The sequence below is a fragment of the Sceloporus occidentalis genome, unplaced genomic scaffold (assembly GCF_023333645.1).
Source record: "Sceloporus occidentalis isolate IW3139 unplaced genomic scaffold, rSceOcc1.0.p SCAF_3, whole genome shotgun sequence".
NCBI classification, from domain to species: domain Eukaryota; kingdom Metazoa; phylum Chordata; class Lepidosauria; order Squamata; family Phrynosomatidae; genus Sceloporus; species Sceloporus occidentalis.
In genome coordinates, this window is record NW_028316983.1 from 9,731,348 (window position 1) to 9,756,706 (window position 25,359).

At 40.1% G+C, this 25,359-nt stretch overlaps 1 protein-coding gene across 1 annotated transcript in view; it reads right to left on the bottom strand.

Moving 5' to 3' along the window:
* The window catches only part of COL20A1 (collagen type XX alpha 1 chain), a gene marked incomplete at its 5' end in the record, with an annotated part of 150,872 nt that overhangs the window by 51,478 nt on the left and 74,035 nt on the right, over nt 1-25,359 (bottom strand). The window contains 5 exons of the mRNA XM_089518465.1: nt 1,975-2,084; nt 2,738-2,880; nt 12,616-12,754; nt 16,484-16,522; nt 24,086-24,142. Coding sequence (XP_089374591.1) covers nt 1,975-2,084; nt 2,738-2,880; nt 12,616-12,754; nt 16,484-16,522; nt 24,086-24,142 — 488 coding nt within the window. The remainder of the gene's footprint in view (nt 1-1,974; nt 2,085-2,737; nt 2,881-12,615; nt 12,755-16,483; nt 16,523-24,085; nt 24,143-25,359) is intronic.

Below are 25,359 nucleotides of genomic sequence, written 5' to 3' on the forward strand. Positions count from 1 at the left end.
GGATTTTATGTTTCAGAAATAATGTGAGTGGGACTAGCATTATAATGTTTAATGGCAAATTATTATGTTACAATGATCTTCATGTAATGCCACTGGAACCTATAGGACTTGCTACATTATATAATTTTACATACACCTAGCTACATAGCAGAGGCACTGAGAAACCCCTTTACTGAATTGTGAAGATGCACAACAGGATGCCAGTAAGAGCCTGTGATATGCGCTGGTACCCCATGGGCATCAATGCATATTGCATAGGTCCCTATGTGCATTGGGCACCAATGGGCATCAGGCACATTACTGGCTCTTGTCTCTACTGGATATGGACTTTACATGACTGTGCAATTCTGATTCCCATATATGTACTCCACTTATGAGGGTTTAATTCCCCAACAAGATTCCACCTTCAAATTTATATTACTTCCAAAGGAAATTCTTAGATGTGAAGTCGAAGGCTTTCATGGACAGCATCCATAGTTTTTTGTGGGTTTTTCGGGCTATGTGGCCATGTTCTAGAAGAGTTTCTTCCTGACGTTTCACCAGCAGCTGTGGCTGGCATCTTTAGAGAATGCTTGCCTGGGAAGGAGTTGGGTATGTATGTACTGTGTGACCCTGGGAAGGCAGGAGTGATTCGCATGTGGATTGTTCTGTTGCTAATGGCAGACCTCAGGGTGGGAGGGTCTGCAAAAGAGGATTAGTGTCTGCTTGATTCGTGCTCATTGTCTGCTGGGAAGCCCCTGACCCTGGGAGATTTCTCATTTGCATTTGTTGAGTCTTCATCTTGCTATTTTTCAGGACTGGGAGCCAAACCTTGTTTACTTTAAAGTGTTGTGTCACTGCCCTTCCCATTCCTAGACGTCTCCTTATTTCTTGACTGCAATTTCCATTCTGGTCAATGCATGATCCAAGGTATGGGAAATCTTGAACTATTTCAATTTCCTTGTTATCTAGGTTGTATTTATGTATATCCTCCATGGTCAATATTTTTGCTTTCTTTATGTACAGAAGCAAGCCTGCCTTAGCACTTCCTTGTTTGACCTTTCTTAGTAATTGTTCCAAGTCTACGGTGTTTTCATAAAAAAATAAAACCTGGATGCCAGAATTTCCAATAAATTCAAATATTTGTGACCATTTGTGTGAATATAATCCAAAGTTTAGAAAAGTTATTTTGTGGAATGTATCTTCCAGAATTCGGTATGCAACATAGACATGTTGGCTGGGGATTCTCATAGTCCCCAAAAGTAGCCTTTCTGACTTCTGGCATGGACATACGTTTGGCTTGTTAATTATCCAAATGCATGAAATCCAAGCAAATGTCCAGAAAATGTACGGTACAGTCTGCCTAACATATCACTGCAATACTTAGTAAGCAATCTCAAATTCTACAAATGAGGGAAGAGTATTTATTCAATATAAATTAAATGGCAAGAGGCATGCATGATGCATGGACCGCACACTTCAGATGCACACACTTCATTTGCATCAGGCTCAGTATGATGTCTCCAGTTTAAAAAACAGAGTTGAGAAAGATATTGGCCTCAGATCTTGAAAGCTTCTGGCATTTGATGTAACCATGAACTGACTCAGTGTAAGACAGCTTTATAACTCCAACTACTTACGTGTGTTTAATTTGTATATCAGTTTTTAATACCTGAGTCACTGGATTATTATTATTATTATTATTATTTTCTATTTGGAGACTTTCTGTTTCCTTACTTGGATACATTTATGCATTCATTTAAATAGATTAGCACATGCAAACAGGAAGTAAATTAGCAATTCATCATGATGCCGTATGATCCCCTCCCTCCCATACACAAACTAAATTCATTAGTGCTTCAGAATACACAAACACCAGCAGGTTAGCAAAAGTCCTAAGAATATTTCCAAAAGTATAGTTTAGCAAATCCAAACCAAAACCAAGACATTTTAATCATCCGGTCTATGTGGATTTCACCTCCTTTGGATAAGGACCTTGTGAAAACTTCCATAGAATATCTTCTTCGCTTCCTGTTGGTCAAAGGTGACTTCTTCTACATTGGTTTCATAATCCCGATGAAAATATATCAAGGTTTTCTTATTGGCTATATGGGGGGGGGGGGGGGGGAGACAAATAAACCAGAGTGTTTATAGGGCACAATACAGGATTGACAGCATTTAGCAGTTGCAGATTCATGGCTTTATGTCCAGAGAAGTAACAGGAAAATAGGGTAGGGGATTCTTTATGAGAAATTAAACTTCCAAGTGGCAGATGACCTATCAAACAAAATGGTTCATAGGAAAAAATATTTGTGCATGCAGAGATACTGCAGGCATGTATAACAGAACTTGGGGAAAATTCATTTTTGGACTATGACTAAAATGGTAATCCTTGATTTTCCCCATCCCTTTTAAAAAATAATAAACAACAACCTATGGTTAAAATCCATCAAAAGAAGGCAAATATGTGGCCCTCCTCCAGATGATGATGTGGTCTAGTTCTTATTAGCCTCTTCCAGTCTCCCCAACAATACCCATCAGCCCTGACCGTCCATCCAATGTTGAGAGATGACTGAAGTAATAGTTCTTCAAAAACTGAAGGGCCATAAGGTTGTTGTGTTTTGTTTCAGTGAATAATATATTGATTTCCAGGCATCTAAAATAAACTAATTTGATGCCAAGCCAAAAGATTCAGGAAAGGCATCACAAAGACCCTTTCCTTGGTAGCAACCACTGAATGTTCTATGAACCTACTTACGGTCAAGGATGATGCCAAGAAGAGGCTGGAAATCCTCGTCCGTTATCTGCCACACAGCAAAGCTTTCCCTGGGGCTTTCTGGCAGAAGGCGAAGAAGGAAAGTGATGGTGTATTCAGCAGGAAATCCAAAGGGAAATACTTCACTGAGGAAATATATTGAATACAAAGGCCCCTAATTAGAATACATTCCAATAAGTTCCTTTATAATAGCTCAATATTGTGTACAACTGAGCCTGGAAAGCCATGTTAAATGTATTTTGTTGTACTTCTATGTTCAAAAGTAGTTAAGTATAGTTACAGTTATAACTATCTAAAGCATGGATGTACAAAGTGCTGCCTATGAGTCATCCATGAGTCTCCGTGACTTTTTTATGCTCATGTACCCCTCCAGAGCCCAGCCAATCTGGTCCCCAGATAAAAACTGACAAACCAGGTAACAACAGCATGAGGCCCAGCATAAGTCAGGATTTGAACTATGTGATATTCCTCCTCCATCTTTTAGTAAAGCCATATCCAAGTGTTGTAAACAACTTTAAAAGTTATTACAATACCAGAGAAGGAGTGGCATTATTCCCCTTAAATTATAACTCTAATCAAATTTAGTTAACTCAGAAAATTAAATATAAACAATTAGATTTCCATAACAACTTCCTTCCAAACTCTGGTCGAGACTAGCCTTTCCCAATCTGATGTTCTCTAGATCCAAAGCCCCCATAAGCCTTAGACCACAGGGCCAATGGTGAATGGGGAGTAAAGTCCAAAACAGTTGGGAGAGGTTATATGATACTGATTCACAGTGACTCTACAAGTTTTTAGACAGGTTCCTCCCTGTTAATTCTGTTTTCCCTGTGGCAACAGAAAATAATGCAAGTAACTCTTATTTTTTTCTTCTGTAATTGTTAAGTGGAGACACAGCTTCTTATGTTGAAAATGGAATGTTCCACCTGGTTGAGTCAAATGGATAGAACCCCAGTGGAATTATTTTCTGGTTATATGCCCAATTCCCACCTATGGACATATCACTCCCTCTGTGGCATGCCTACACTGCAGTTCCTTCGGAACACAATAGATCATGACCAGAACATCAAACAGCAGCTAAGGCACAAGGAGAAGCAAACCAGGTTGGGCAAGGCAATGAAAACTTTGGTAGTAAGGACACCTTGAAAACCTATGGAATCTAGGAACACTGAATCACTAGAAGTCTAAGGCGGGTTACAGACCGCCCATTTGGGGCGGGCTGTACCCGCCCCTTTCCCCGGTGTATCGGGGCCTCAGCTGCTAGAACGGCAGCCGCTGAGGCCCCGATCCGCCACTTTTCAGGTTGCGGGGAAGCGGCAAAAGGCCCCTTCCCCGCAGCCTGGAAAAGGGTGTCCTTGGGGCTTCAAGCCCCAAGGACACCCCGCGGCGGTGGGGAGGAGGAGAAAGGGGCCGCTTGGCCCCTTTCTCCCTTGCTTCGCTGGGCGCAGCCGTCTGAAGGCTGCGCCCAGCGACGCAAAGCGGCGGCGCAAACCAGGAAGGAACTCCTTCCTGGTCCGCGCAAAGGGCACACTAAGCGCCTTGGCGCGGACCGACGACGTCACTTCCTTGCCGCCCCATATAGGGGCGGCACGGTCATGACATCGTCATGGCGGCCCCCATGTGGAAGGGGAGCTGCCATTTTGTACGGACTCAGGCCGTACTAGGGTTAGGGGGGTGCGGAAGCACCGCACATGAGGACATCATACTTTGGACAGTAGTTTGAAAACACATGAATTGCTGAACAAATGACAGTTCTGGAAAAAGTTTATGGTAGTAGGAAAGGAGGAGAATCACATTAAAGGTGGATTTACTACATCAAGGAAGCCACATCCCTGGGTTTACAAGACCTGAGCAGGGCTGTTAATAACTAGGTCTCCAGGAGGCATCTAGTTCATTGTTAACTGCCCTTGAGTCAGCCCTGACTCATGGCAACTTCGTAGATGAGACATCTCCAAGCCTCCCTATCCTCCACTGCTTTGCTTAGGTCTTGGAGATTCATGCCTGTGACCTCCTTGATTGAGTCTGTCCATCTGGCATGTGGTCTTCCTCTCTTTTTGTTGCCCTCTACCTTTCATAGCATTATTGTCTTTTCTAGTGAGTCGTGCCTTCTCATAATGTGCCCAAAGTGCAACAGTTTCATCATCTTTACTTCCAGAGAAAGTTCAGGCTTGATCTGGTCAAGACCCCATTTGTTTGTCTTTTTGGCTATCCATGGTATCCTCAGCACTCTTCTCTAGCACTCCATCTCATATGCGTTTCTCTTCTTTCTCTCAGATTTCTTCACTGTATAGCTCTTACACCCATACATAGTAATGGGGACTATAATGGTTGAGACAGTTCTGACTTTAGTGCTGTACTGTATGTCACCACAGGTCAATGCTGACTTGATGGCTGCCTAACAACAACAACAACAACAACAACGGTTCTAGTTACAGAAGTGGACAAAGTGATTCTGCTGTTTGGACAAATGGGGCATTCCCCACGTAATCCCCAATACCCATCCCAACCAACAGGGAAGGCATAAAGTGCAATGGAGAGTGTTAAATAGCAAATTAGATGTAGTTGACTTGATCTCTTGCACCCTAGTTCTGGTGGCACTCCTCTTTGCCCTGCCACTTCTAGTGGGCATCAGTCACTACTAGGTGGGCAACTGTGGTGCAGTGGTTAAATGCCTGTACTGCAGCCACTCACTCACAAACCACAAGTTTGCGAATTCAATACCAGTGAAAGGGCTCAATCTCGACTCAGGCTTGCATCCTTCCAAGGTTGATAAATAGTCAGACCACACAGTACTGAACTAAATGGGACAGATAATATTGATAATATAAGGCATTTTTGTGAAGTCCTTTTGGGAAGGACTTGCATAATATGGTTAGTGCAACTATATAATTAATATGAGCGTATTACTAACTAAATATAGTGGAAAGCAGGATGTGCTCAGAAATCCTCATCAAATATTACCAGAATACTCATTCAGTCAATGAATATGTTCAGTAAATATTTGATATTTGCCATCTGACATCCAATGATATTTCATTATCAGTCACTGATATGATGATATTGTCTGTCTTTGATGACTTACTATTTTCTGTTAGAAAAAAAAATCTTTGGGATGGGTGATGTCTCATTCTGCCGGTGGTTCTGAGCTGGTACCAACTGGAACAGATGCAGTCTTCTTAGCTACTCAGGAACAAAGTAACTTCAACACAGATTTTCACTCAAATGAGGGTTTATTGACTTTGTTGCTATTTACACTTTACAGCAGGCTACTATACATCTATGCTCTTTCAGAGTCCATGCTAGAAGCTTGAATGTGACATCAGTCTTTGTTCTCACAAAAGATCACCTTTCCCACCAAGTGGACACACCTCTTTCCCATGTAGTCACCATACTACACAAGAGCATAACAATAATACATTTGTTTATATTATGTCTCAGTAAATGTCCTTGAAGACGTTCTTCCAGGCCTAGGCTTTCTGGCCTTCAACAGGAACCATTTTAAACTTTAGTTAACCATTGCCACATCTGAACATTTTCCATACAAATTAGAAATATATTTTAACAATTTCTTATCATGATGTGTCAGCCACTTGAAAGTCAATGATATCACTATAATGGATGAGGCATAACTCTTTTGATTTATTAAGCAAACAGCAAACAAGATGATCAAAGATCTGGAAATCCAGATCTATGAGTTGCATATGTTTAGCATGAAGAAAAGAAGAGTAGGAGATGACATGATAGCCATCTTTAAATGTCTGAAAGGATATCATATAGAAAATGTAGCAAGCTTGTTTTCTGCTATTCCAGAAACTAGAGCATGAACCAATGAATTCAAATGATAAGAAATTTCACCTAAACATTAAGAACTTCTTTAGTGCACGGTTGTTGGTTTTTTTGTTTTTGTTTTTGTTTTTTGGAGTCTTAAAATAGTGGCAGGATGGGCATTTTCTACAACTGTCTTAGGGGTTTATCGCATGGCTTTTTCTCCTGAACCGGGCACAGACTGAAACCATTTAAAAATGGATTTTATCATACAGCTCTATGCCCACGTTAGTGGCATCCCATACCTGATCCAGATTTTGAAAAGAATGGGAAAGTTCCATTCTTTGCAAAGTACAGCAGAAGTCCGGATTGGATAAGGGACACCTCCGACCCAGGCATGGAGGTGTGCTATAAAATCCATTTTTAGATGGTTTTAAAACAGTTTCAACCCTTACTCAGCTCGGGAGAAAAAGCCATGCGATAAACTCCTTTATTGTGTCAATCAAGTAAAACACTGTGATCAATATCAGGGAGCAGTGGTGTTGTCTATTTGTTGAAACCCATCTGAATCTTGGTAAAGTGTTGTTTGTTGTCACTATTATGTGACTCTGACTCTTCAAGTTCACTTATGGCACCATCCATATCCTAGGGTTTTCTTAGTAAGGTTTATTATTCAGAGGCCATGGTATCATATCATGACTTCCTGTGAGGTTGAGAGAGTGTGACCTGCCCAATGTCACGAAGTGGGGTTTCATGGTTGAGTGGAAATTCAAACCCTGGTGTCTTGGAGTCCTCGTCCAATACTCAAACCACTGCTCCTCATTGGCTCAAAATTGTTATCTATTTTAATTTCAAGACAATATAAGCAAAGGTAGTATTGTACATGTGTTTTTCAAATGGCCTTGAAAAGGGGAGAAGAACACACATATAGAGAGGGGTGGGGTTATGAGAACAACCAATTTGAATCTCTGAACATTTTGTTGAAGGAGACTATGTGGAATCTCCCAATTCGATGTTAAGAAGCTTTCCTTCTTTAAACAAGATTAAAATTATCCCTATGTCTCAGCAATTAAACTTAAAAAGGAAGCTATAGCTGCCTCTTAATAATCCAGTCTGTTTTGATTTGCAAAGCTGTAGTCAATAATAGAATCAGAAGGAATACATGCCGGGCCATTATAAACCCCAGATTATAAAGAAGGGTCTGGATAGCTACTCAGCAACCAAAGTCATGCTCCAAAGTCATTAACTGAAACCAGAGCAACTTGCATAACATCACAGAATTGGACATGATATGAATCTTCATGTATATCCCTACAGTGGTCACTTTAGCCTCTATGTATTCCCTTGTACACCATCCATGGCAGAGCTGGCTTTACCACTTCAAAACAGAGATGTAATTCTTTGCTAATTTTCTTCTTGAATGAAGCATCAAGTAATTTTAGTAGTTTTCTTCCTACTGCAAACTGTAGAGTTTTCAAAGACTATTTGCAATTCAGGACTCATTCTGTGTAAAATTTGCATGTGATTTTTTAAAATAAAAATTCTGTGTAGGAAACAGCATTTTGTGTGTAGAAAATACTGTTTTCTGGCAAAGCCATAGTGCTAAAACTTTGCACAGAATCATTACCCAAATACTGTATTTTCTGCACAAGGATCAGGATTTTCTGTACAGAAAATCATATTTCCATGGAATAATATGATTTTTGCAGGAAAAAATGCTGTTTTTGTGTTCAAAATAACCACATGTAAACTTTACACAGATTCTCATCAGTCCAGGATTCTTGTCATTGTAGGGTCACTAAAATGGTGAAGGGTCTGGAAAACATGCCCTATGAGGAATGACTTAGGGAGCTGGGGGTGTTTAGCCTGGAGAAGAGAAGGTTAAGAGGTGATATGATAGCCCTGTTTAAGTATTTGAAGGGATGTCACATTGAGGAGGGAGCAAGCTTGTTTTCTGCTGCTCCAGAGACTAAGATCCAGAGCAATGGATGCAAGCTCCAGGAAAAGAGATTCCACCTCAACATTAGGAAGAACTTCTTGACAGTAAGGGCTGTTTGACAGTGGAACACACTCCCTCGGAGGGTAGTGGAGTCTTCTTCCTTAGAGGTTTTTAAACAGAGGCTGGATGGCCATCTGTTGGGGATGCTTTGATTGATATTTCTTGCATGGCAGAATGGGGTTGGACTGGATGGCCCTTGTGGTCTCTTCCAACTCTATGATTCTATGGTTTGTAGATTCTAAAGAATACATGTTTCTTGAATCTAAAGAACACAGAAAACAGATGAGCATGACTGAATATGTGAAACACTGGAAACTAGGGGAAGGAGAATCACTGTAATGATAGTATGGCAGACAGGGTTAACACCCTCCCCATGGGTATGATTATAACCTTGATCACATGCACAAACCCCATAGCCGCTATTTTGGGATTTTTAAATGCTCATGTTAATTGCAACCATGCAATTAATACGCATAAACACCCATAAACCCCATAGCTGCTATTTTGGGATTTTTTTTAAAGTCCATGTTAATTGCAACCATTACAACCATGCAATTAATACCCCACCTATCTGGACTGTAAGGTGACCATCTCAAAGGCAAAGGTCACAAGTACATCCTAAAACAGCCTTCTTCCTAAAATGGTGTGTAAGTTTGAGCACTTTTTCCAAGAGGAAAAGAGAAAAGCACAGGAGGAGAAGGAATCCAGGATCTTATTAAAATTTAAGTGTGTCACCAGCAAATTACATGTGACAGGGCTCTGTCTGTCTTATCAGATGGCTTGCTAGATGGATGTTTAATGATACAGTGAGCAGAGACAGTGAAAACAGAAATGCTTAGATGAGACTGTGCATACCAAAACAAAGAGTGAGGAAGCATATCCTGCCTATAAAAATGTCACTTTCCCAGCTGAGTGGCATGCTCAGTTTAAATCCAAGACACTCCTGAATTCAATGTATGGAACTCTATGTTAAGATAATAGCATAAAAAGCAACAACTACAACCTAGGAGGTAGTTATGGGCTCCTGCAAAATAAGGATTCTCTTCTAACCCCCAAGCTGAAATTTTCCATCGGTTCTCAAATCTCTAGCATTCAGAGAATGAGACACTAAAAATTACACAGGCCTGAAACGAAACACCTTTTTACAATATTGTAGCTGTTTTTAAAGTATTTTTGAGTGCCCAACTGAAAAAAAACACCATAATACAAATATCAAATTTTCAGGGTTTTCAAAAACATACATGCATGACATTTGAAGTCACAGTGGCCCCTTCAGAAGAAACAATCCTGCCAAATTACAAGCTGGTGGCTCCAAGGAGTTTTTACAATGGCCACCATAAAATTTGCTTTTTTACATGAGGTAATATATTTCAAAAGTAGGTGCAGTCCATTTTGTGCTGCTTTCTGCTCTGTAATGTCTGTGGGCCTTAACACACTACACAATTATAATACTATATGATGCCATTTCACCTGTTATGGCAACATCTACTGGCATTTGCAGTTTATAGAAAGATATTTAGAATTCTTAGCCAGAAAGCTCTATTGCCTCATTAAACTAGAAACCTCAGGATTCCAGAAGCTGCAACCATGGAGTTAAATTAGAATCACAGCACAATAGCTATGGAGTGAGAAAGGGTCCTGTGATTCATTTTTCCACTTGTGCAGTAAGCAAATCTGTGTAGCTGACATGTGTCCACATGCACTATAAGCAAAGAGAAGGAAAAAGTTCAAGAGGACATAGACCCACTGGTATTGGAGGCAGTGTGCTAAAGCCTGTAACAGCATTCACAAGATCCAGAGTTCAAGAATAATTACACTGAGGAGCACAACTGAAGACCAGAAATGATCAGAAGTACCGCACTGAGAAGCAGTATGGTGGGTACTACCTGGACAACCAGGTGGATGAGCAGAGACTGACTGAAACCAGCTAAATCTATAAAAAGATCACAAAGGCTGCATCCACACTACAGAAATAATCCAGTTTGAGTCCATTTTAACTGCCATGGATTGATGATATGGAGTTCCAGGAACTGTAGTTTTGTGAAACATTTAGCCTTCTCTGTGAGAGGGTTTTGGTGCCACACCAAACTACAGTTTCCAAAGTTTTACAGCACAGAGCCATGGCAGTTAAAGTGGTGTCAAACTGGATTATTTTTGTAGCACAGATGCAGCCAAAGAGACTTGCTGCAGACAAAATAGAATGTATAGAGTTTAGTGAAGCCACACCATCTAACCTCCCCACTGCAAGCACTGTGATCAGGGAATGCTGATAAGATTCTTGCCCTGGATTGGCAAACAGAGCTGTTACTATGCAGAATGTAACTCCTTTTCCTCCCCTCCTGATGATACTACCCTGGTGTGTACACCATCCCAATTGATCTGACCCACTTTGGACCTGATTTAAATTGTTGCATATCTGTATGATTAAGTTCAGATGCTGAGATATCTCTGAAGCGGTAGCACAGCCCTCGTCTGCATGTGCTTTAGAATATTCAAAACACATCACAACAATTCTTTTAAGTAACATTTCCAATGTGTGTTGGGTCTGCCCTGAATATTTCCCCATGATGACCTTCACTTTGAAATTAGTCACTCTTACAACACCCTCAAAGCTCCCTTGAATATTCTAATTTTGACATTTGCTTTAAAATTAGCATATTTTACTAATCACTGAATATTTGTGTTGTTTCAAGGTCCTTGTTCAGTGCCCCTTTGCTCCTCTAGTTGTTACTTCTTTCCTTTGCCATTTTCCTCTTTTTTGCCTTCACTTTCCTTGGCCTCATTTACCCTTAGTACTCTATCCTCATGGGGATCCATATGGTTCTGTTTATGGGTACTTTTGATGCCAGCATAATATATACTGTATATGACAACAGTGACATCATTATCAGAGCTTGGAAGTGGCAAATTACAAACACCACAGTTATAGGCAATGAGTTACCCTTTGGACAGCCAAGTTACATTTTAAAAGTTATGTAACAAGTTAGAATGAAACCCATCTAGTTAATTTCTGTTTATCATTTACATCATTGTAGGACATTCTGAAAAGAATATTTCAACTGTTATACCATTCTCTTGTCCGTTTTATGAGTTTTTGTTTTAAAGTAGAAGAAAAGTAACAAGGGCTGTAATGAACTACTATAAAACATCAGCCAAGATTTGATCCTTTTCCATGTCTCAGTAGCAAGCTGCATAATAAACTGAATTAATTTTTAAAAGTAACTTCACAAGCTCTGGTCATTCTATGAAAGATGAAACAGTCAATCACATTAAATGTCAGTGAGAAAGGAGAGGGCAAAGAGGCAGGAAAAAGGCAAAAGACACCAAGAATTATAAACCATCAGGGGGACAAAAGAATGCTGAACAATGTAAAGAACAATCACACTGTCAAAAAAAATTACTGAAAACAGAAAACCTTTTGTGACAACCATAAAAAATAAATGTCAGTCTTTTAGTCTCAGCCTTTGTCTCAGCCCTCATTGAATATAATCATTCTCATATCGCAGACTGAATCTGCACTGAAGAATTAATGCAGTTTGACACCATTCTAACTGCCAAGATTTGTAGGTTTGTGAGATATTCAGCCTTCTCTGTCAGAGCTCTGGTCCCACAGCAAACCATAAATCCAAGAATTCCATGACATTGGACCATGGCAGTTAAAGCCATAAGAAAACCATGTTAAAGTCAAGTGAAAAGGTATAAAATTGAAGACTGAAGTTAGGATTGTCCATGCCATCATATTTTGGCTTTCTATCCATGGTTGTAAAAAATGAACAGTAAAGAAAGCTGCTTTTTTTTGGGGGGGGGGGGATCAGCTCATTAGAAATGTTGTGTTGAAGAAGAGTTCTATGGATATCATGGACTGCCAAAATGACAGAGGTCTAGAAGCAAATCAAATCTGATATCTGTAGAAGCCAAGATGATTAAATGCACACTATCATAATTTGGACATATCACAAGAAGACATGACCCATCATAAGAGATAATAACGCTCGGTAAGGTAGAAGGCAGTAGGAAAAGAGAAAGACTGCATTATAGGTAGACTCTATCAAGATAGACTCAATCAAGGAAGCTTGATTGTGCTTTCCCATATTACCTTGTTTTCCTGGTCAGCTGGATGTCTCTGAAGAGGGTATATGTGTGAGTACCCAGGAAAATATAGGGTTCCATAGCAACCCCCTTGATGGAAGCATACTCCTTCTCCATCAGTCCAAATACCTCCATCATGTTGAAACCTAGGGAAAGCAGGAGATGGTATAAACCGAGAGTGAACAACCTATAGACATTGCCTGTTCTTCTTTTCCTCCAAAGCCACAAAAGTGGCAGTTGGGATGGATGGAGGGCCTTTCAGCAGCCTTTACCAGCAACAGGGCTCTGCTCAGATTTATCAGCATTTGGCTGTTTGGGAGACGTTTCCCAACTCTGTACATTGTGAATTCACATATTGTCCTTTGAAGTGGTGATGGGAGGGGGACTTTTTGAGAGGCTTTTCACACTACACAAGTATAACACTATGATTCCACTTTAACTGCCATTACAATATTCTGTAGAATCCGCAGGTTTGTAGATTGAGGAGGCACTAGAGATAATTCCAAATACTGACTGCAAATCCCATGATTCTATAGGATGTCACCATGGCAATTAAAATATAGTCATAGTATTACAAATGTGCAATATGAAAGGGTCCTGTATCATTCTTAGCTCATAGGGACTAGTCCCAGGAAGCAGAGTCCCTTGCATCTAGATAGAAATGGACATCATATTACACCCTCCTCAAACCTCCATTTTGCAATGCATCTTGGGACAGGAGACCATGCATGGACAACAATTGCTGCATAAGAGTGGGCAGATCACTGGTGGGAATGGTTAGCCATCCATGCATATTGGAGGCTTGTTCAATCAGTCCCTATGTGCAACTCTGAATTGGACTGCCAGTGGTGGGGTGAAACCACAACCCAAATTGTATGGACTTTGTGAAATTGTGGAATGGCATTGCTTTTTCTATGTTTGCTGCCCCTCTGTCCAACCCCATTTACCCTCTTACACATATCAAAGTCTGATATGTTGAAAAGGAAGGGATTCCCAGAGAGGCATTCAAAAAAACAAGTGTCCAGAGAACTAATGAATTTAAGTCAATGGTGAGTTAAGAATGAAGGTACACCAGAGCATGTGATGTGTGATGTGTACATACCAGAGGCATGTGTTTGTGAGTTCAGTGTTTAAAGAAACCACACTCCAGCTTCCTAATAATCTCCTTGTACTATGGGCTCCATGTCATATATAGTCTCTATACATCCCAATAAAGGCATCTGCACGTGGGACAAAACATGGATGGATCAAAACCTGCTTGTATTATAGACTGCTGCATCTGAGATGCCAGGGCTAGATCACTGCATGCAGCACTCAAAGTTACACCCATTGTTCATAACTAATGTCATGTCAGGCATAGCATCAATGAGGAACTATTTAAATGGATAGAATATGAAAGCCGAAACCCCCAAGTTCAAATCCTTAACTATGAAGCTGGTGCCTTTTGAAAGGACAGCTTAGTAGATCTCCATGAGCAGTTAGGATGATAAAATGAGATGGGGTAGGCTGATAAGAGCTCTCTGGCAGAAGAGTCAAAATAATAATAATAATAATAATAATAATAATAATAATAATAATGTGAACAACAGCCAACATCATCGGCATGGAGAAAACCAATCAACAGGGAAACCAGAAAGATAGGGAACCGAGAAACCAAATACAAGACCAAGTTGTAGTCCACAGGACTGCACTAGAGTATCCACAAAATTCACTAATGATCGAATGAATCAGCCATAAAGAGGCATCCAGCTGCATCAGCTCACATGCTGTAATGAACAAGCTGGGAGTAAATTAAAAAGTTTGTTTCCATTTTTCTGTCTCCCCTTTTCCATCCTCTTCAAACTGTTTGACCTGAGAGATGTGGTGGATACATATTTTCTCACAAAGAGAGACCAAAAAAGAAGAATTCATCTTTATCCAGGCTCATGGAGCTTTCTCCTTCTTCCAGATCTTCTCATTACAGACCGATGAGTCACTTTGTAAAGTCTTTAATACAAGCAAGACTTTGCAATCAGCAGTTTTTCCCCTCCTTTGCTTATCTGAATTTATGGAAAGCTGAGGGCAGGGTGGGGGCAGAGGAAAAGGAACAACTGGGAGAGAGATAACTATATAAATAGTAAAGGGGACATGGTATTTTATTTTATTTTTATTTTTTTTAAAGTTGGTTTAATCAATATTCTGCCTCTACCAGTTTCATCTCCTCAACACTTTCTATTTTCTATAGCTCAGTTCTGATTGTTATTTGGAGACAGTGTGTGTCGGGGCAGGGAAGGGGGCACTTCTAGTTTTGAAGAATTAGTACTCTTGCTGGATTAAATATGGCAAAAAGATCCCAGCCTTGAAATCTTCTCATCTCAATTAAAGTTTGCACCCAATGTTATTAATGTTATCATGCAAAAGCAGGGACTGTAACTATTATACACACACACACACACACACACACACACACATTTAAGACTAGTATCAAGTGGAAAAGGTCAAAGCTGAGGCGCTAAGCAAGTCTGCTTGTGAAATGCTTCCCACCCCCCCCCCCACCCCCACTGGGTAGAAGAAGGTTGCAAAGGAATACATGCACAAAAGAAATGCAGATTGAATTTCCTTTTGATCTGATCACATGTTTGGTTATATGTGTCTGTGCAAAGACTGAGCCTGATGTATCCCAACAGACTTTTTTGTGGGAATGCAATCAAGGAATTACAAATGGCCAAAACAAATCTTCAAAAAGACCACCAAGTGGCTTCTTTCTCCTTTCATGCTGGTTCACTTTTGCTTGTCCACTAGTATGGAGCACAGAAAATAACAGCCTTCCTAAAGCAGTGACATCATTTTCACACATGACATGTTCAAACAACAGGGCCGAAGTCAAAACAACATACGTTAATGGCAACAACGAAGAGATCAACCTCTACTCACACCCCAAAAAGATAGCTCAGTGAAAACTGAACATACCTCATAGCTAGGGAATTCTGGATGTCAGAAGAAATGAAATTGAAAATTGATGTAGGATGGTATTGGATATCCTAGTGGAGGGGATGTCTGGAAGGAAAAGTGAGGTGGAGAGCATCTGCTAGAAGATGATAATATATTACATCATTTTGTCACAGGCCTTCCTTGTTGAACCGACTGGGGCTACATAGTACTGGAGAATTCCAGCATTCTCTCTCGCCCCTCTTTGCTCTTTAGAGCAATTGGGGTTTAAATAGGATAGTATTTCCTGTATGTGAAATCTTTCTATTTCCTCTCATCTAAACCTTACATTCTAAACAATCTAAGATCTGTGGACAACACCATACTACTAATGGAAAGCATCACAGGCATGGAACAATTACTAAGGAAGGTAAAAGAAGAAAGTGCAAAGTCAGCTTAATGCTGAACATAAAAGACAACAAAAATAATGGCCATGGAGGACTACATACATTCAACCTAGGCAATGAGGAAACTGAAACAGATATTTGGATGCATTTGAATCAAACATTGATCAGAATGGAGACTGCTGTCCGGAAATGAGAAGAAGACTAGGAATGGGATAGGCAGCTATGAAGGAACTAGATAAGATCCTAAAGCAAAAAGACATACAACTTTTGAACACTAAAGTTAGAATCTTCAAAGCCATTGTATTCCACATTACCATGTACAGATGTGAGAGCTTAATTCAATCAAGAAATAAATAAAATGAATTCCTTGGACACTGAGTAGCCTCCATGAATCAAGGTCTTACTGCCGATTGTAGAAAATACCAGTTGGTATGTCACATTATAGATAAGGTCTTGTCCTTTAACTCTTACAGATAGCAGTCAGGTTTTTGAGAATCCAAAAGAGAAGAGGCTATTGCTTTCCATACTTAAGGAGCATGGTCCTGACAGAGGTCTACCTACCTTGCAGAAAGCCTTCTGTGGAGTCAAGAGTGGGACAATCTATAGAAAGACATGCAACATGGAACGAAAAGAGACATGAAAACATTAGAAGATACTACAGTTGTGATCCAGTGCATAGGACAATGTAGTCAATGTAAAAATTGTTGTGTTTTTATTTTTGACACAATATGAAGGGCAAGAGTGGCTTTCAGTTAAACTGGCCACTTATGCATGGTGAAAAGAGGAAATGCATATGGTAATTTATATCCATAGATGCACATTCAAAAATTACTGGGACATGCAACTGTTAGAGGCTAGGTGGCCATATTACCCACAAAGAAGGCCTGGGGAACACACTTCCTCCAAAAATGGTGACTTTTTTTGTCACCAAATGCCCTCTATGGGCCATAGGGGGGGGCACTTCGTTGTGGGTCTAGGTCATTTTAAGCACAAGAGACTCTTTTTAACCACAGGAGGTGACCTGGATTTGTTTATTTCCTTAAATGGCCTGGATAGGCCCAAAAACATGGTAAAATGCCCCCCTCCCCCTCATTATAGGGCATTTTGGGACCCAAGAAAATTAGAGGGGAATTTCCAAATTCCTGGGCATTTCTTCTGGGCAGTGAGTCCACCTCAGGTTCTACATAAGACTGTATAAGTGCTAACCAAGGGGCTGAATTTTCTCCCTCAAATAAGTTCAGATCCTTGGACAGATCTAGGGAGAGATCCAAGGACAGATACTTGGATAGATCAGGATGCTCAGGATGCCACCTTAGTGTTGCACCCATCAGATGCCACCAATATGAACCCTGATCTGAAAAATGGCCTGTCACTTTCGTCACTCCATTTTCTAGTTGCAAAAAGAAGGAGAGCATTTTAGCTATTCTCTTTGGGGGCATGAGAACCTCTCAGCATCTTCTAGATGGATCTTAACCTTGGCCATTTGAAGCTGCAAAAACATATGAAGCCTGAGAATGGACTGGGGAAGTGAATTTTTCTGTTACCTCCTTGCACAGTTCTAATTGCTAATGGAAGGGATGAGATGGGTCACACTGTGCTCTTTGATTTTCTTTGGTTTTATCTGTGCACTTTTGGGAGTTCATCTTCCATTAGCCTCATCCTCATCATCACCCGCAGTCTTGGCTTCATTTTTTACTCTTCTCTGTCATTTATTCCCCAGATCCAGGCCACCGCCAAGGCCTGTAGATTCTTTCTCCACAACATTGCCAAGATCCGTCCATTCCTCTCAGCCTCTACTGCCAAGACTCTGGTCCATGCCCTAGTGGTTTCGCGACTAGATTATTGTAACCTCCTTCTGACAGGGCTTCCTCTTACACACCTCCGTCCTTTAATCTGTCCAGTATTCAGCTGACCGTATTGTCACATCCGCTCGCCGCTTTGACCATGTTTCTCCTCTTTTATCCTCCCTTCATTGGCTCCCCTTCCCCTTCCACATCCGGTACAAGCTTTTGTTATTGACTTTCAAAGCCCTCCATGGATTGGCCCCTCCTTACTTATCTGACCTTCTTTCTCCTTACATTCCTACTCGCACCCTCCGCTCTGGTAGTCAAGGTCTCCTGTCACAGTGTAGGACTACCACTGCCCCCTCCCGAATTCGTCCTTTCTTGCTTGCTGCCCCTTACTCCTGGAACCTTCTTCCCCCACATGCACACCTCATCACTTCTCTACCCAGTTTCAAAACTGAGTTAAAGACTATATTGCTTAGAGAAGCATTCCCAGAGGTGAGCCCCTCTCTGACCCAGGAAGCCTCCTTTTAAGCATCCATTAAGAAGCCAAGCCCTTCCTCCAGTCCATCTGCCTTGGTCCAGGCCTCGGAGGTGGAGAAGAACTGCTGGACCTGATCCCATTCCCCACCACCACTCCCTTCTCCTTTTGTGTCGTGTCTTCTTAGATTGTAAGCCTGAGGGCAGGGAACCGTCTAACTAAAAGATTGTATGTACAGCGCTGTGTAAATTTACAGCGCTATATAAATAAAGGTTAATAATAATAATAATAATAATAATAATCCTACAATGTATGCACCTCTTGTCCAGGGTCCCTATTTAGCTACCATGGGTAATCTGAACATCAGCCAAGGATAGTCTAGGTAAAATTTTGTTTGGAGACCAATGGCTTTCAGAGGATAACAGTGATAGGAATGGAATGCATCTTTGTTTTGTACCATCTGCTGCTTCATTTACCAGCAATAAGGCTTATCTTATGACAATACTGTGTGTTACTATTTGGCACTGAAAGAACACTTGGGGAGGTCTGGAACTACACCCAGTTCCAGAACAGAACAGAGAGATTTTATGTCTGGGACATTTTGCATTGGAACTCACTCTACCAGTCAGATCTGGACCACCCTTCAAGCTGAATTCTTACTAGGAGCCATAGACAAACCTAGCTCTCTGATGAAAAGCATTCTTGCAAACATACATTCCTGGTTTTTTTTATCTTCACAGTAAATACTTAAAATAATTTTTGTGCCACAATCAGTGGAGAGGCCCCTAGTCTCCTTTTCTTTCAGACAAAAGCGGCCTGATGTCAAACACCTTCAATTAAAGCTTTACAATGTTTCTGGCTATTGTTCATTTCCACTGAAACTCTCCTTTTAAAAAAACTAAAACCTTAGGGCACAATTTCTCTTTAATTATTCAATGTATTAACCTGAGGACATCCTTGGGATTTGCTGTGCCCAGGAAAAAAGTAAGTGTCAAGACAAAAATTTCCAGTAAAGTGCAGAGATGGCTACTGGCTTAGATTTCAGTGGAGGGGGATCTACTCAGGGTTTTAATCCAAACTCTAAGGGAGCTATCCAAAGTGTTGAACTTATCTGGAATTAATGTTGGAGTTTAGTATAAGGAGAACTTTTTAAAACTCTAGACCACTGATTCCCAAACTCCAGGTATATTGGGCTTCAGCTCTCAGAAGCCTCAGCCATCTTGGCCAAAAGTCTGGGAAGCTGAAGTCCAAAACACTTGGAAGACCAGAGTTTGGCAATCACTGGTCTAGACTAAACACCAGATCAGATTTACTGTCCACAGACATAGATGTCACTGGCTGCCACTGGTAAGGTGGACAGTAGATGCAGAAGTGGACAGGGTTCCTATACTTTTTTTAATTGTATTTTTATTCATCACACAAAAAATCCAACAGCAATCTTACATACTTTATAGTCTTTGGGGAGCTATCAGGGTGTAGTGGTTAGAGTGTTGGACTATTACTCTACAAACCAGGGTTGGATTCCCCACTCAGCCATGAAACCCACTAGATGATCCTGGGCAAGTAATATGCTCAGTTTCAGAGGAAGGCAAACATCCTCTGATTTAGACCAAGCTTTCGTGGACTATGAAAGCATATGCTACAATGCCTTTTGCTCAGTTAGTCTCAAAGGTGCTACAAGATCCTTTTGCATACTGATTTTCCAAATGTATCCCTACAATTTTGCTAATTATACTTTATGAATGAGACAAACAGATTTGCAAAGACATGCAACATCCAGGGACAAGGAGCTAGGCTTGGCTGCAAAATGGCCTTGACATTCAGCTGCCCTGGAAAAAGGCGAGATTTGAAATCCCTATTACTCTGTTTCTTCCTTTTCTCCCATCCCCTATGTTCCTTCCATCCTCCTTCCCTCACTTGTCAAAATTTGATCGTGGTGAAAAGCCAATTACAGCAATCACATAAATGCTATGATTAATTTCAATTACAGCTGACTTGTAGGGTTCTTGACTACTTTTTTGTTTTCCTTTTATTGGCTCCCACACTTTCTGTTTCTCAGAATATTCTCTGTTAAATGCTGCTTTCACCTCAAAGCAAAGCTGTTGTTGTTTACTCACAGAGAACTGCAGCCATAACAATGACTCTGTGAGTAATTGTGCTGGCATATTATATTCATTTTCACTTGAGAAAAGAAGAAAGACTTATTTTTTTTCCCTCTTTCATTTTAAAGCCCATTCTGTTTGGTACATTGTGGAAGGTAAAGTGAGTTGTTTTGTACAAAATATAAACACTTTGGCATACGTCTGCAGTTCACCTTTTACAGGAAATCCCCAGCTAAATCCTCTCTCATCCTTTGAGCAAGAGAATCAAAAATCAGGAACTGCTGCTCATACAAATCAGAGATAAGAGAGAAAGAATCAAAGGCTCTTTGGTGAAGACTTATAAAGTACTCTCCATTTAAATGGGTTGAGTCAAAAAAGACTCCTTCAAAAACCAAAGCACTGCAGTTATTTGCTTCTGTAACCATCTCAGGCAACCAACGGGGGGTGGAAGGGACAAGTTGAATGGAGGAAAATGGAGTGTTTGATGGTAAAATTGGAGACGTTCCTTTAAAAAAACAAGGACATTCAAGAAAGTGTCCTAATTTTTCAAAGGTCTTTCTGAACCTCTGCTTATGCCAACCTTCTTCTTTTCCTCATCAGTACAAAGTGCTCATTATGACCTATAAAGCCCTATATGGCTTAGATCCAGAACAGTCTATTTAAAGTATAGTATAGTGTCTAAATCAAGGGAAATAATAGTGCCACTCTGGAATACTATGTCCAGTTCTGGGTATCACAATTCAAAAAGGATGTTGACAAATTGGAGTGTGTCCAAAGGAGGGTCACCAAAATGGTGAAGGGCCAAAATGGTGAAGGGAAGGCTCCTTTTCAATCCACCACTCTCATAGATACATCTGGTGAGAATGCTGAATCTAATGCAGAAGAATGCAGAAGGGGGCCTTCTTGATGGCTTCTTCCAAAGTTCTGGAATTCTGTTCATAGGGAAGCTAGATTGATTCCATCCTTGTTATCCTATACAGCTAAGGGCCAGGATATTTGAAAGAACATATTTTCACATATAAGCTTGGCCATGTATTGAGAGCTCCTGGGTGAAGCCTCTCTCTCTGTCCCATCACCCTCAAAAGTACACATGGTGGAAACATGGGGGAGACCTTCTCAATGGCTGCCCCCAGGGTCTGGAACACCCTTCCCAAAGAGGCTAGTCTCAAACCTTCCTTTCTATCTTTCTGCAGACAGCTGAAGACTTTAAAAAAAATCTGGTGGGTCTTTGAGAATTGATGTTTTAGGAGAAACAGGTAGGGTTGCCATATTCCAGTCCCTTATGTCCAGGCATCTAATTTGCATATTGTGCAAAGGATTATATAAGTATGCATTTTATTAATTTACATTCTGATTAATCATTGCACTTTTTCTACCATTATGTTACCAGTACTGAGCTAAGGGCTCTTTCCCCCCCTTATTTTCCCCTCTAACTGGTGTGAAGAGATGGAGGCTTCCAAGCAGCCCTATCTGTACAAAATTCATAGATGGCATTTTCTACACAGGAACCAACATTTTATGAACAGAAAATAATATCTGAAACATTATTTCCTGAACAGAAAAATCTACTTTCTATGCAAAACTGCTGTGCTTAGTTCAGAAACTTCAATTAGTTCGGAACATGGCAGCCAGATTGATTACTGGTAAAACCAGAAGCAATCGGATAACATCTATTCTAAAATCACTTCACTGGCTTCCTATTAGTTTCTGGGTGCAGTACAAGGTGTTGGTTATTACCTTTAAAGCCCTAAATGGCTTGGTTCCAATCTATCTTCGGGACCGCCTTTTATGTACAATCCACCCCATACACTCAGGTCCTCTGGGAGGAATCTATTGCAACCTATAAAAACTAGGCTAACTACAGCCACCCAGAGGACCTTTTTGTCAACTGCTCCCAGATTATGGAATGGCCTGCCAGAAGAGATCCATTACCATTTAACAAAGCTGTCAAGACGGATCTCTTTCGGCAGGCCTTTCCTGAATAGAAAACCCGGCCACCAACTTGAACCCTCTTACATCTTTGAATTCACTACAGCTTATTGCCTGATTGTTGATGTTGATACTGATGTTGTTTTGATATTGTTTTTAATGTATGGTTTTAAATTGTTAAGGTTTAATTAATGTTTTAAGGGAAGGGTGGGATTGGAGATATGGGATTGTATGTAAATTTTAGCTTGTAAACCGGCTTGATTGTCATCAACAGAGAGGTGAGATATAAATAAAAGTTTTATTTATTTATTTATTTATTTATTTATTTATTATTTCTTGACAAAGCTGTTTCTTGTGTGAAAAATGCTGCAATTGGAAACTTGTTCTGTGCAAAATTAGCATGTGGTTGGTTTGCACAGGAAAAGCATTTTTCTGCACAGGAAATAGTATCTTCCTGTGAAGAAAATATTTATGCATAGAAATATTATTTTCTGTACAAGGAATGCTATTTCCTGTTCAGAAAATATTTGGGGGCTCATTCTGCACAAAATTTGACATGCCTGTTTTGCATTGAAAGCAATCTTTTATTATTTTATGCAAATTAAACAGGGCTTTTTGCACAGAAAATGCTATTTTCTAGGTAAAACAAGTGTGTGTGAATTTTGCATGGAAGGTGGCCCAAATTGCGAATAGGTTTTGAAGTTTGTGATTTTGGAGGACTTCCTTGTTGAAAGGAAAATTGTTATAACTACTTACTGCTTCCTTCAGGGGAAAAATAATGAAAAATTACCTCCCTACTTCTACTGCATCTGATGTGCATTTTCTGAGCTAAAACGGAGTATCCCAGATTCTCGTTGCTCTGGTTTTCAGCCTTGGAGCACATCTTCATTTTGGATTCCACCCACTTTGAAGGTATACATCATATAAATGTCCCACCTTCAAAGTGGCTTGTCCATCTGTTTCACCCCTAAGTATACTTAATTATACAGAATTTCAGCCAACATTTCCAAGTTCTTTTTCAAATCCAGTACTTCAGTCTCTGTTGGATTATCACAAGTTCAACAATTTTCTAGAAAATATAAAACAATGTTTTCTTGGGGCTGGAATGAGATTTTTCCTAACTGGACAATGTGTTTTATGCTTTTCTTTGTTAGTAGAGAACCTAAACTGGTAGTTCATTACTAGTTCACCATGAGATCCCTAAGGAAGCTAAATCTGAGAAGTAGCAGATATCTTGATGACATTGCTTCTTTATTACCTATTCCTGTTTCCTTTCTTTGCTGCATTTCCTTCATGCACATCCAACCAGAACCCCCACAGACTGTTTGATGGTTGCAAAACTCAATTCCACATAGCTTTTGTATTTTACAATGTACTCTCTCTAACAGATTCTTTAATAGCCCAGTTTGCTACCAATCCAGTTCATAACATGTTTTATAGAAAGTCATTTGAGGAGCCACCCGTGACAAATTCACTTACATTAATAACACAGTTTTCAGGGGGGGGTATTAATTGAAGGGGTTTTTGAAAGCCATTCAAAGCTTTCTTTTCTGCCAGGAGCACAGCAAATAAATATCTGCCAACTGGATAATGCCAGACATTTGTTGCAAATAACTTCACACCTTGTGCATTTGCATTTGTTTCACCTTGGAGATGGGGGTGAAACTAACGTTTGTGACTTAAGTGTTCCAGCAAAATCATGCTGATGCCAGGAAGGGGGAAGGTATCCTGGAAGAAATGTCAAAACCTAACAATCAAAGCATTGGCACCGGATTTAGAAGTAACAATTCCATTTCCTGATTTTAAAAATCGCAATAATACAACCATAAAATTAGAAGAGTACAAAAGGTCTATACAAGGAACTTACCCTCAGTTCTGAAGGGAACAGATTCTCTTGATGTGGGCAGTCTAGCCAAGACTGAAGCTACAAAAAATGTAATAAAAGATTGTATTTATGTAACTCCTTGAAAGCTAGCATACAAAAAATGTAAGACAATATTGCATTTCTTCAGAAGCCATTCCCACTGAATTCAGCAGGGCTTATTCTCTAGTAAATAGGTTGACATTTCTATCCTATGTTTCAGAGCCTGTCCCAAAAATCCACTTTAATCTCATATTTGGAAATGGAAACCAGGTAATGAATGAAGAAGAACACTCCAAGGGACAGGAAAAAGAATCTGAGAGAGAAAACCCATATTTTCCTACATGTTTTTGGGCTTACATGAAGAAGGTAGAAGATGGTGCCTCCTCCTACCCCATATATTGGGAGGTTTTTAAAAGACCAGTTTTAGTGGACTATGCCACCTCTGATGCTAATGTAGGTTTTTTTGCATTTTACAGGTGTCAGGGATGATGGGGAAGGCAGCACAAATTACCAGGGCCTAGTGGTCTGGAAGGGGGCACAGGGCTTCATTATGTTGCATATGTCTTTCTGTTTCTGGGTAGTATAATTATTCGTTCATTATTTTTGAAATCCATTGTAAAATCAATGAATTGCAAAAAAATTATAATAGTGATATGCAAAATTTAAAATATAATAATAATATAATAAAAATTATTTTTATCCTGCCTCTTCCAAGGATCAAGGCAGCATACAATAGCATTCAACATAATAAAATACATCCCATTACCCCGTTAATAAAAAAAAAAACCACATAATTAAAATATAATAAAACTACAATACAATTAAAACCATTCACATTAAAACTTTAAAACCAACATAACAGAAGCAGGACATCATGGGCAATCATGGGTCAATCAGGGAGGCCTATCCAAAGAGATCTGTCTTGACAGCCTTTTTAAAGCTGTCAAGATTGGTAATAAGTTGGATCTCTTCCGACAGGCCATTCCATAATTTAAGAGCGGAAGATGAAAAGGCCCTCTGGGTAACTGCCGTTCGCCTGGTTCTTCATTGGCTGTAATAAATTTTCCCAGGAGGACATAAGTGTGCGGCGCGGATTATATGGAAGGAGGCAAAATACTTTGTAAAGATACACACACACACACACGTGTGTGTGTGTGTGTGTGTGTGTGTGTATTACAAGGGCTCAAACTTGCCACTAGGTGGGTCAGACAAAGAAGATGGATTCTCCAGGAGGTGCTCCGGCAGCTGCCAAGCAAAGTGGCCTAACCATGAGAAAA